The 13,777-nt window shown below is 38.6% G+C and overlaps 2 protein-coding genes across 2 annotated transcripts; both read right to left on the bottom strand.

The window, feature by feature from the left end:
- Positions 1–2,411: 2,411 nt before the first annotated feature.
- cldnk (claudin k) lies at positions 2,412–3,249 on the bottom strand. Its single transcript, XM_067381380.1, has one exon. It carries the CDS (start codon positions 3,234–3,236, stop codon positions 2,586–2,588), a length of 651 nt encoding a protein of 216 aa, XP_067237481.1. The 5' UTR covers positions 3,237–3,249; the 3' UTR covers positions 2,412–2,585.
- A 3,801-nt stretch (positions 3,250–7,050) lies between these two features.
- Positions 7,051–13,240, bottom strand: btr02 (bloodthirsty-related gene family, member 2). The gene is made up of 7 exons (XM_067381379.1): positions 13,208–13,240; positions 11,223–11,517; positions 11,034–11,117; positions 10,657–10,881; positions 8,227–8,368; positions 7,698–7,724; positions 7,051–7,611 (listed from the first exon to the last, which is right to left on the bottom strand). Exons 2-7 carry the CDS (start codon positions 11,514–11,516, stop codon positions 7,067–7,069), a joined length of 1,317 nt encoding a protein of 438 aa, XP_067237480.1. The 5' UTR covers position 11,517; positions 13,208–13,240; the 3' UTR covers positions 7,051–7,066.
- Positions 13,241–13,777: the final 537 nt, after the last annotated feature.

Genomic DNA, 13,777 nt, shown 5'->3' with positions numbered 1-13,777 from the left:
ATTCCCTAGCAGTCAAGACAACAATAAGCACTTTTCTATATTTTACAACCCCGGATTTTCACTCGTAGCATTAGGTCATACATGAGTCACTACCTGGCGCAGTAAACAATGCAGCTATTGTAAAAGCTGTGCTGGTGCTGCAGCATACAGTGGTATTGTACTGCTGTCTATAGAAGCAGCCCCCATAACAACAGCCAGAGATGCTCAGAGAGTCAAGACAACATGAGCCAAGAATGTCTTCATCAGACTTTACATGAGATAGGGCAGAGGTTTACAGTATATATGCAACATAAATGTGCATCAGTGATTCTGTAAATCCCAAACCTTGTGAATGATCTTTAACTTAAAAAGACTAATTTAAGATATTATTGCATGTTATAATCCGGTTAAATGAGAATCTGCATTTTATATTCCAGTTTTGAATTCATTAAATGAGTAAAATCAAAAGTTAATTGGATAATTCCAGCTGTTCTTTTCATTACTTTGCCTTTCATTGTTATCAAAAGATCCTTCTGTTTTATAGACATGTCTAGTAAAAGACCAATATCATTCAGGCCTAATTTTAGGTTGTCTGCTTTGGCCGATTAACAAAAGTGTTATTTTAAAACACTTGCTCATGTTTCTTGTAGCTTGTGAAAAAGAGGCCTGAAAATAGCTTTAGCTCAGATGCACTGACAAGCTAATGTAAGATAACTGATTTAAGACAATAACAAAACAATAGGTTTAATTGAACTGAAAAGGATTGTCGCAATGTCATGTTAAAGTTTGTGTGTTGAATGTCCGGCGGAAAGAAACATAAAGATAGTAGCTGTGACTATTCAAGCTATGCTAGCATTAGCATTAGCAGATTCATCAGTCTGTCGGTCTGAATTAACACCAAAATCCTCAAATATGATAGTTTTTCCACTCAGAGTCAGTTATGAAACTTACCAGCAGGCTTGCTGAAGGACAGTGCACATTTTCAAATACTAATGTTTTTGAATACATTTTTTGTAAAATAACCCAGGTGAAAAAATACTGTAGTAATTTATAGTAAATACTATAGTGTTTTTGAACCATACTATAGTAAAGTACTTGAATTAATTTGTTGTGGTAATTCTATAACAACTATAGTAATATGACTTTACTCCGTGTTGTACTAAGTTTTCTATAACTATAGGGTATATTATACTACAATACACAGTTTTCTGTAATAAAAACTAAAGTATACCACAGTATTTATTACAGTTGATCAATTCACTATAATTAAAATTACAGTATGCTGTAGCATTCATTAACAAAGTGCTGTAAATACAATAATATACAGTATACTACAATTGTATTGTATAAACACTGTAGTATTTACTATAAATTACTATAGTATTTTTTCACCTGGGAAGGGTTAGTTTCAATTCAACTATATCTGTACATCTGCACATTTGCTATCATTAAATTATGAACACATCTCATAAGTTACCTTGGTCTTTAGATATTCTACACCATATCAATAGACTATTATGTTGTAAACTACTATAATGTTGTTTGAGCCCCATTGACCTTCATTGTATGGACAAAAATGTCAGAATATCTATTTTGTGAAGAAAGAAAATCATACAGGGTTTGAACTATTTTTTTCCTTAATTTTTAGGATAATTTTCCTTTAAGAACAAATATTTTGATTGACACCTCTTAGATAGTAGGAATATTTTATGTGTGGTATTCCTTTAAATAATGTTAACACCTTAAAGGGACAGTTCACCCAAAAATTTAAATTCTGTCATCATTTACTAACCCTCATTTCATCCCAAACTTATAAGCTTTTGTTCATCTTCAAAACACAAATGAAGATATTTTTAATGAAACTTGAGAGATTTCTGTTCCTCCATTGAAATTCCATTCCAGCATACCTTAAGACGGTTTAAAAAGTTAATAAAGACATCGCAAAAGTTATCCATATGAATCAAGCCGTTTAATACAAGTCTTCCTAAGAGACAAGATCAGTTTATCTGATGAGCAGATTTAGGCTTTTATTCATATGAATCAATGCATACACATATAGAGCACATCAAATATGGCAGGAAGCTGAGGTTTGTATGCATCAGGCATGCATGGTGGACTTTCAATGGAGGGACAAAAATGTTGAATTCATTTGTGTTTATGATATGAAAGAAAGTCATATAGGTTTGGAATGACATGAGAGTGAATAAATGATGAGAATTATTTATTTGAACTGTCTGTCCCTTTAAGTATCTTACTGTATCTAACACAAGTAAATGTGTCTGTGCTACACAGGATGTGGGATACTAAGTGGAATCATCAGCATCTTCTTCTTGAACAGACGGACTTCCAAAGAATTCAGAGAAGACACTAAAGGATTTAAGGTTTTATTATTGAATAACATAACAGACAAATACAGAAAAAGACAGACTTATAAGTGGACATTAGAGGTGGCAAGGAAACTTGATTTCACATTTCTATTCACTACCTCCATCATACTACAGAAATATTCTGAATGATAAAAAATAGAGGAGAATTAACTTGAATCTATCACAATGGGAAACTCTAGCAGAGAAGGCTTTCGGGAACTGGCGTGCCGCTGCTGGTCGTTAAACATAACCCTTGACCTGGGCAGGTCCACCCGCTCGGCGTGGGCTGCTCTCACCACTGCTAAATGTAGGAGAGGAGGGAATCCCGGGAGGATTGGACCCTGCGTAGAGGAGTGATCCACCAATCAACAGCAATGCTGAACCTCCCCAGCCCAGGTAGAGAGCGGGGCCGAGCTCACGTTTGTGAGGGGCCGCCACATAGGGGTCATAGAAATCCCTGATGATGGAATGGGCCGTCCAGCAGACGGGTACGAGGATGAGGAACCCCGCGATGACAAAGAGCACACCGGACACGCGGGCCAAGCGTGCCTTGAGGCTTGGGAGGCCCACGCACTCGGTGCACTTGATTCCCAGAACACCCAGTGTGAGCGACAGGGTGCAGATGAGCAAAGCGAGAACCGTAAGACCTCGGGCGGCCTTCATGTCACTGGGAAGAGCCAGCAGGCTGTCATACACCTTGCACTGAATCTCCCCTGTGCTCTGCCAGATGCAATTCATCCACAGGCCCTCCCATGTGATCTGTGCCGTTACAATGTTGTTGCCGATGAAGGCTGTGACCCTCCACATGGGCAGGGTGCACACCAGGAACCCGCCCACCCAGCCGATGATGGACAGGACCAAGCCGAGCAGCTGCATGCCGGTGGTTGCCATAATTAATCTTTTCCAAGAATGATAACTTGGAAGAGTCCAATGGATGGCACAGAAGAAAACCTTCGATACACTTCAAGGTCAGCGAGAAGCGCGAAGAAAAAGTCCTTTCCCTTTCTTTGTAAGTAGGTTCCAATAAAGAAACAGCGTAGACTGGCAAGTGGACCTAAAGATTGGAACAGATGAAAGAGTATAAGTTACTGTTACTCTAAGAACACATACTGATAGAACTTGCAATCTTGACATGAATTCTTCAAAATTCTTCAAACTCTTCAAAATCGTACTAAACATTCAGAATCAGGCATGCCCATTCCTGCTCCCGGAGGGCCACTTTACATCAAAGTTTAGCTCTATCTCCAATCAAGCACACCTGAACCAGCCAATGAAGGCCTTCAGGATGACTAGAAACTTCCAGGCAGGTGTTTTGGAGCTAAACTCCAGAAAAGTGGCCCTCATGGAGCAGAAATGGAAGCCCTTGTCTTGAAGATAGGGTATGGGCACAATTTAAACCGGGGGTGTCCAGTCCTGCTTCTTGAGGGCCAATGTCCTTCAAAATTTAGTTCCAACATGCCAAAACACCAGCCTGAAAGTTTCTCTTAAGCTGGAAGAGACTGGAATAGCTGCAGATTGGAGAAATATGGTTTTCCAAAAGGTAGGGGTGTGCCGAAAGGTACACAGTGCTACAAAAGAAACTAACCCCTAACCCTACTCCACTCCCTAACAGGCAGGTTTTGCAACCAATTGTAAAGACCTTCCGGGACACCCACTACCTTTTGGCTCGCCCATTACTCCGACCTGCAGATACCCACACTTGATCTGGAAGACCTTGATTAGCAGGTTCAGGTGTGATTAACTGGGGTTGGAATTAAGGTTTGCTGGGAGGTGGCCTTCCAGGAGCAGGATTAGACACACCTGAGTTAAGCTCTATCTACCGAATTTGTGGCATAATCTACCAGAAAGCATTGTACCTTCACCTCAAAGGGACTTTGTACCTTATCTACCCCTAAAAGGTGCATATAAGCACCTTAGAATAGGATTATGTAGCCTTAAGCTACAACTGTGAACTGTTTAGGGGTACAAAGATGCCCCTTTGAGGGTACTACCCTAGTGTCAACAACAGGTCCCATTAAAGGTAAAATTTGTCCAAATTTATTTTCTGAGAGCAATGTCAATAACAATAGTACAACATAATTTCAATTTGTCTCTCAATTTGTTTTAAAATGAGCAAAACTTGCTGTTACAGTAATAAATAAATAAATAAATAAGTAAATGGGTTTCAGCATTCCAGAGGGTTTAAATTTGAAACTTGGGTTTCTGTTAATGTACTATTGTATTACTCTGTACACATGTTTATTATGTAAGCTGTACAGTTGTCTTAATCGACCTTGAAGTGGAAATACTTATCTAGGTGAATGAACTTTAGGATATGCGTTCCTGTTAATAGAAGGTCAACAGGTGCCTTTCTTGTGTTAATGTGTGTGTCGTTCGTCTGGTTTACTAGTGTTATGTGGTTATGACGTTGAAGATGAAAGATTAGATTACAGAAAGACAAGATCAGTACGTGGTTATGTCAAAACTAGTCACATGCTAACAAGCGTAATGTCTAGTGCCACCCACACACTGTATGACTTTAAAGATTTTAAAGATTCTTTTCACACCGCACAACTGTCTGTCATCTCTGATGTCCTTAGATAATTAATGTGGTTCAGATAAAATAATATCTTGAGTTTCTGTTGATTAAACCAATCACCTTCATTGTGTTAACTCAATTTTAAGGCATCCAGGTAACTTACTTTTTTAAGTTAAACCAACAATTCTTTTTGCAGTGTATTGTATTGCATTGTGCCATGTGTTTTTGTTTATTTGTTTGTTTTTTTTAAGAAGATAATTGTCAGTGGAAATCAATATTATCCCACAAATGCTGTTTATGCATTTTAACTTGTAACCCAAAACATTCCTTTAAATATTCATGTGGTTTTACACATAAATATTTAGGCACTGTTATGTACAGTGAGTGTTACTGGATTCACTATACATCCGAGAGAATGGGTCCTTTTCACACTGTGGTGGGTGTAGAGCTACGCCTGGTGGGGTGAGTGGATTATCTCAGAAAAACATGAGGAGCCTCTGGACACAAGAAGCTTTCTTTGAAACGTTCAGAGTGGGCCAAGCAGACTTGGGTCTGTTTATGTCCAAAATCTGAATGCTGCTGTAACAGTGCTGCATAAGCATTTAGCCTTGAAGAACACTCAAATGCTGTTTAAAAATAGCCTTTAAGTAACATATCAAGTTATTTACTGAACTATTAATCTCTGATTTTCATGATAAGTGACTGAAATTGTTGTTACCTGATTGACAAGGAAGTTCCTGAAGTTTAACTCCTTCCACAGCCACTCATCTGCTAATCCTCCACCTTCTTGCGTTGGGTGCCTTCGATCTGGATACAGAGCTTGACCTGAAATGCCATAAACCTGCGATGGAGGTGAAACCTATAGATTCAGAGCTCTGGAGAGGCTCAGCCTGGGTGAATGTCACTTGGGTTGTATGTTTCAGAGGCAAGGATAGGAGTTAAGTGCTGCCTTCTGGGATGCCAGCTCGGGTCTGTGTAGCGGTGGGCAGAAGCATGCGCTTATGTTCGTGTCACTGTGTGAATGCGTTAATGTGTCTTGAGTGTGTCTCCCAGTGCCTGGTGTACCAGCACAATGACTCGCTGTTCTCTCGCCCTCGCGCTCCTCGATCCCCAACCCAACCCATCCATCCATCCAGTCCTTTTTCATCCTTCGCCTTCTTGTTCCTTGAAGTGAACTCCATCGTTTCTTACTACCTTTCATTCATTTCGCTTTCATAAAAGTTCACAGCACAAGCACAAGTATGTTAACGTCTTACTTTTATGTCTGTATGACAATGGAATATGTGTAAAGTAATAAATAACATTTAAGTAATAAATAAATAAGAAAGTACAATTGAAGCTATTGTACATTTTGGATAATAGAAACTTTTACTTTTTCAAAAGTTTGGATTCAAATCATTTTGTTCATTTAAAGAAATGGATCATCATCAAATGATTATTTTAAATTGTCATAATAACTAGATTTTTTACATTTTCATGAGAATATCTAAGTGGTACTTGCCCACACAAAACTCATATCACTATGATGCTACAGTGTTTTGTGGTTGCCAGTGTTGAAAATGTGTTCTGAGTGATTTTTTTAGCATGTTTCTAAGCAATCCCTTGTAAAAAAAAAAACAAAACAAAAAAAACTGACATTATTAATAAGAAAACTTTTTAAAAGTCTTCTAAGAAACAGTCTAGAAAATGTACTTTGACTTACTGTGGCCTTTCATTTTATATTATCTGCAAGTACAGTTTTTTTTTTTTTAAATATACTTTAAAGAATTTATGTACATTCTGTAATTTTAAGAGCACTTCTTTTTCACAAGGGGTTACTAGAATATTCTGGACAGTTGCTAGGTGGGTACTTATTAACCCAAGTCAAATTGTCGACCACCAGGTCACGATATTCTAGTCTCTAGACATGTCTTTGCTCCCTCCTTTAATGAAAGTCAATGGGATTTTTTGCTTGTTATATTGTCCCCCATAGGTCAAGGGTAAGTTTGATCGCCTTCAAAAAAATATCCGCCTCTCCTGAAAAAGTCACATAGTTTGAGGTATCCTTCATGTCTGTAATCATTAAAATAACAGTTAAATAAGGCTTTATCAAGCACTGGTAATAAATAAAAAGGAATATGTGTAATAATAGTTATATAATAACAGTTAATCCTGTAATGGCAGTGGTAAGGAAAGTGAAAGCTGTAATGGCTAGCATATTGTTTCAGATGCTGCAACAGCTGCTGCTGATGATAAGGGGAGCAGTGTTCTTTTCCCCGTGGGGTCGTCCCGGGCTGAAGATGGGGTGGAGCTTATCTGTGAAAGTATCTTTGAAAGTGTAGATATGAGTCCCGGTATCCAAACAATAGAAAGACACGCGTCCCTCCTCGTAGTCCAGGTAAATAGACACTTTTTTGGGCTTTTGACTGAGGCTAAAGGAAGTTGGAGGGAAAGTGTTAGCAACATACTGGGTGCCATTCTTTAAGCTAAGTGTCCAGAAGCCATTGGCTGGACATATTGTGAATTTTCCCTTCCTGTTGGCAGATTGTTTGGCTACGCCCAAATCCCAGTCAGATTTGTCTCCAACATCCACTTCCCAAAGGTGTCTTCCATAGCTGAATGCTTCCTTAGACATTACATTGGCCACTCGGTCAAACCTCTTGGGGTTCTCTGGGACTTCTTGTCTCTTGTTCGCATGTCTCACCTCCTTTCGGTCCTCAGAGATGTAGAGGTAAGCGTGAGCTGTCCGGGGATTTAGATTAATATCAGCTGAAAAGGAAGACAGATGATTGGCTTTCTAGAGAAACTCGAAATGACAGAAAACCAATTCTATAAAAACATCAATGAAAACACACCTGAGTACTTCTGCAGCCTCTTCAGTTCTGAAAAAGTAACACATTGCACATGAATCATACAGTAAATGGCATAAAAAAGTATGCTAGCTTGCTAAAAGTATTACATTCTTACATTTAATCTGCACTCAAAGGTCACAGTTTAGTTTAAGATTTAGTTATCTTCAACAGTTTGGACTTTATAACTCAATTGCGACTTTGTAAGTTATAATTCTGACTCTATTTCTTGCTATTCAAAGTTTATAACTCTGTTGTGAGATATAAAATCACAATTGCAAGGAAAAAGTCAGACTTGTGGGATAAAAAGTAGCATTTTTAATATTATTATTTTTTTCATTCTGTGGCAGAAATATTTTGGCCCTTTTTAGAAGCAAAAGGTGATTATGCATTGAAATTTTACAGATTTTGACCCCAGAGCATGGATGTATAAATGCTTTAACTGCTTAAAAAGCATAAGCTTCATAAATGGAAGAAGCTGTGAGAAATATGTTTAGTACTAACAGGCAAAAGCATAATGTCATTTCAATCATACCAGCTTTAGAAATTCTTTTAGCTTCCACTGTGACTGTATCCATGAAGTCAACCATAGCCTGGCTGGTGAAGCCAACACAAGGATCAGTCTCCAGTGTGACTTTGGACCAGTCTCTCATCACTTGAGGTATATGACTGAAGCTCTGTAGATGAAAATAGACCAATTATTCTTTACTATGTAATACATGATTAAAGGAATAATTCACCTAACCTGAAAATTCTGTCATTGCCCTCATGTTGCTTCAAATCCATATTTTATCCATGTAACACAAAGGAAAACTTTTAAAGAATTTCACACTGCTCTTTTCCATAAAATGAAAGTTTAAAACCTAGTGACCATCAACACTCTAAAAAATTAATTCAGTTGCTTTGCAAATATCAGAAAAATTAATAACCATGCTATTGTAATAAAATCTAAGAATATCCCTTAAATTAGGCATACCAAAATAAATGCCTCAAAATCCAACAGTTAATTTTGGACATGGACAGAAAACGAAACCAAAACACAATGAAACAAAACATAACCCTGACATTACATCCCTCTCCCAAAAGGCCCATCCTCGCGCTGTAACAATATAGTCCAACAGAGGATGTGGGTTCTGGAGGTGGACGTAGAACAAGAGACAGATGGGCTTGGGAGAAGTTGGCAGAGGGAAACACCATGGTTGAGATGATGGATGGAGGAGCCAGAAAGGTGATGATAGATGGAGGATACAGGTGACCAAAAGTACAGCCAGGACGAAGGCCCACGGCAGAACCAATGGAAGGAGGAGCCAGGGTGGAGTCAGAGGTCCGACCACCAACAGTGTAGCCAGGAGAGTTGGGGACCCAGGCGGAGCCAAGGAGACATAGAGACTTGGTGACATTGTAGGTCCTAGAGGCCAAGGCGGAGTTGCAATGACGAGCAGCCAAGGTGGACCCAGGATGACGGAGGACTGAGGCAGAGCTGGTGGGACTGAAGACCAAGGCGGAGCCGGAGGGAAGGCAGAGTCCGACAGAGCTGAAGGGGTGGAGGCCCGAAAGTCTGTGGCTTAGGCAGAGCCAGAGCTTCACTTAGGTAGAGGAGGCAGGAGAGGGAGGCTGGTTGGAACCATCAGAGATGCAGGAGACTTGGTACTAGGTGGGACCAGCGGGGATGCAGGAGACTTTGGGGAATAACCCCTTCTACTTCCTCATAAAACTTTACAGAGGCCAGACACAGCTCATCCTCAGTGGCAGGAGTATGGGCGGGGCGCCAATCCATCCCCTCATACTTAACGAGGACATCCACAAGAATGGATAATGTTGCCAGCTCAAGCACCTGGTCAGACTCCATCTTGTGCGAGTCCGACGGTAATCAGGGACCTGCAGTTGACCAGCATCCACTCCACAAACTCAATGAATGTGTCAATAGGACCATCACCAGGCAGGCATGCCTTAGTTTGCTCGTTTAAACTTGTTGATACATATGGATCCATCAGGAAAGTTGGTAAGACACGTCAGATCTAAAAAGTCTCTTGTGTGGTCCATGATCTTCCTGCTCTAAGCAGAGAAGCTGGACTGCTGGTAGATCCATTCTTCTTTAATCCTCTTTGTAGTTGGTCCATACTTCTGTCACGGGTGGTTGCAGAAAGGAGAGTTGAGAGGCAGGATCTGATACAGCAGTCGTTTATTTATAGCTTTACAAATAAGATAACAGAAACTCATAAGATAACAGAAACTCAGGAGCACCTAATAAACACAGGAGAACGAGATAAAAACAACCAATTTAAAATTGACGAAAAAACGGACAGCAATGAACAGAAAATGAGGGCTATATACACAGAGTGAGCTAATCAACTGGAACAGAAACAGGTACATGATTAATCAAAAACCATGGAAACTATGGAACTCAGGCAAACGGTATTGGGGAAAACTAACCCTGAAAGTTATTTTGTGTGTTTTTGCACAAAATTAATATAGGAGGTGTTTACTGGGATTTTGTACTAGGGTTTTCTGTTATGTTGTCGTTTTGTGGAGGTTACCATTGTGGTGAAGAGTAGAGCCTGTGCATGGCTGTGAAGCCATGAGGGGATCAGACTGATATAAAAACATGATTCAATGTAAATCATTGTGTTGATTTCATAACCAAATGTGATGTGGCAGTTTATGGGATGGAGAATGAGACATGAGAGTTATAGCAGAGCGGAAGATTTAATGATAAGAACAAGAGTAAATTGCAGTTTGTTCTTCTCTTTAAGCTGTTAAAGTAATTATAGTTGATTATTATAGGAGCAGACATTATCACTAATCAGTAGTTGTGTGGAAAGCAGCATAAAGATTCTTCAAAAAAATTCATGTTCTACTGAAAAAATTAGAGTATACAGTTTTGAAACAACATGAGAGCAATTCCTTTACTCTTAACAATGAATTCAAAGACTAGACAAAGTAACACAAAGCAAAGAGTGATTACCTTTTTAAGACGCTCCTTGTCATTCAAGTGCTCTGGGTTGGTGTGTCCATTTTCCAGCTCAAGGATTTCTTTCTCTAGGTCTTTTACAAGTCTTTCAACTCTTTTCTCCGCCTCTTTTTGTTTCTGCTCAACTGCTGCCACTACCAGTTTATGGCTCTTCTCTAAGGCGCTCAACAAAGAAGAAAACACCCTCTGACTTTCCTGAACCTCTCGGAGACATGAGCTCTGTTTTGAGGAAGAACAGTTTCTCTTTTAGAAACAATTTGGTTCAAAAAATGAGATTACCAAGCAAAAAAAAAAATAAAACAGTTGGTTTTCATTTACTGATATGAATCGTTGTCATGGTTTTAAACGCTGTGTCGTGCTCGGTCACGTACCTTTAGGATCTTTAAGGAACTCTGAAGTCTCTCAATCTTCTGAACTCTTTCCTGAACCATTTGATCCACCTCCCCTGCAGTTTTCTGTTTGCATGAGTGAAGAACAAAACCACAAAATTGTCAAATTACTTTTTTAGGAATGTTGTATTAGAGTATTAAAGGATTAAGCTACTTAAAAAATGTACTCACAGGTTCATCCTGAAGTTCATCCATACTAAAGAACTTCGATTTAGCAGCCAAACGTGTCTTTCTGTAGTTTTCAGTGACATCCGCTAGTATGCGGTTCACACTGATATGTGGTCTGGAGCCAAAGGCCCTCCTACAGAGCGGACACTCATCTGTCCCGCTGCGGCTCCAGTGCACGCGCAGACACGTTTTGCAGAAGCTGTGTCCACAGGGTGTTGTCACTGGGTTGCTGAAGATGTCCTCACACAGAGAGCACAGGAAGTGCTTCTCGGACAGGAGACTGATGCTAGATTCCATCCTTGAAAGATCACAACAGCGAAAATAACTGAAAGTACTATTCTGTATTGCAAATCACATTTAATTACAACATTTATAAAACAAACTGGGTCCCACTTTTAATTGTGTTAAAAAATTATTGAAATTTCTGTCATTAATTACTCACCCTTGTGTCGCTCCACACCTGAAAGACCTTTATTCATATTTGGAACACAAATTAAACTATTTTTGATGAAATCCCAGAGCTTTCTGACCTGCAACGTTAAAGGCCCATGTAGTAGACATTGTTAAAATAGTCAATGTAACTATAGTGGTTGAACTTTAATGTTATGAAGCGATGAGAATACTTTTTGTGCGCCATAAAAACAACAAAATAACTTTATTCAACAATATCTAGTGAAGGGCGATTTCAAAACACTGCTTCATGAAGCTTTACGAACCTTTTGTTTCGAGACAGTGGTTCGGAACGTGTATCAAACTGCCAAAGTCACGCCCCCCAGTGGTGAACCATTGAGATTTCGAAACACTTATCACATAACGAAGCCTTGTTTACTGAAATCACGTGACTTTAGCACTCCGAACCACTGATTTAAAAACAAAAGATTCATAAAGCTTCAAAGCTTAATGAAGCAGTGTTTTGAAATCGCCCATCACTAGATATTGTTGAATAAAGTCGTTATTTTGGGTTTTTTTTGGTGCACAAAATGTATTCTTGTTGCTTTATAACATTAAGGTTGAACCACTGTACTCACATGAACTGTTTTAAATATGTATTAACCTTCCTGGGTATTGAAAGTGTTAATTATCTTGTTGTCAATGGAGGCCTTACTGAGCCATCAGATTTTATCAAAAATATCTTAATTTGTGTTCTGAAGATGAATGAAGGTCTTACGGGTGTGGAACGACATGAGGGTGAGTAATTCATGACAGAATTTTCATTTTTGGTTAAACTAACCCATGCCAATACCACCAAAACTTACTGTATCCCACCTCAATTACAGCACAAGTCTTTTGCATTACAACATGAACACATTAAGTACATTGTAATTATTATATGTACATAAATACAAAGTGTGCAGAAATAGGACATTTGTATAGCCTGCTTTATCCCAGTACTTATGAACAAGGGACCGGTGATGGTCTGATGTAGGAATGAAACACATTAAGAGATCAGAAAATTATTGCCGATATGCGTCAGACTCATTTAACCCAACATACCAGGGTAAAATCATATTATGCTGTCCTCTTAACTTGACTTTCTTCATTGACTATATCATTTATAGAGCAAAGCTTCAGCTTTGTGCCCATGTAAATATTTGCAATGCTTATATAATGTGCATTCCATTCAGTGTAATGGGGATCTCCATAGACCTCTATTCAGTGTCAACACAGTGTGGTATGAGGAAGAACAAGTTCAACCAGAAACCCCATGTCATCATCAGACCACTCTAAATATTTATCTAGCAGGTTTCAGGGCAGATTTTCAGACATGTTTCTCAAAAAGTATATATATATAAACATTTAGCGGTTGGTCGAACTTAAAAATGAACAGAGATATTTCAAACAGGAATTGTATTATACTTACATCATTAAAATATCTGCCACTCATCTGGATATTATTTAAAATTTGTATTGTATCTGTTGCTCTTTACATTGTGAGCTAACATTTAGAGTTACAAGTCAAAAGTTACAGTAATCTCATTGGATCTTACCTGTACTTCAGTGTATGAAGAGAGTCGTTCACGTCTCTTACGGTGAGGTTCATAAAGTGAACCAGACCATAAAGTACACAGGTGTGTTTTCAGCAAGGGGAGGAGCCTTGGACTTTACACTGAGTCATGCACATATTAGGAGATTAAACACTCAAACAGCTTTAAAGTGTTGCAGTAGATTTTATTATTATTATTTAAACAATATCAAATGTATAACTCTGTACAAAACATTTCAGTAAAACTGAATAGTTAGAAATAAACAACATCGCATATACGGTTTAGTCTTTTATACATGTATTTACAGTTTATGTATTAAAAAAACAATGTTTTTACACAGTGCCCTCCAAAAGTTGTCCAAAGGACAATATCAGCATAAATCCTTATCATATTTTGATGTAAATGCATTGAAGTGACTTACAACTATTTACGTTGAAGACCAGCAAATTTGATTACAAAATAATGGTTATATATAGATGTCACAATCAGATTGGCCATTTGGCAGCAGTAAAGATGATTGGGTCAGAACACTTTTATAGTTTAACTGCCAATTGGCACATATCAGACCAATCA

This window comes from Chanodichthys erythropterus, chromosome 3, assembly GCF_024489055.1.
Source record: "Chanodichthys erythropterus isolate Z2021 chromosome 3, ASM2448905v1, whole genome shotgun sequence".
NCBI classification, from domain to species: domain Eukaryota; kingdom Metazoa; phylum Chordata; class Actinopteri; order Cypriniformes; family Xenocyprididae; genus Chanodichthys; species Chanodichthys erythropterus.
Note: the sequence above shows the minus strand (reverse complement) of the source record. Positions and strands in the feature narration are given on the sequence as shown.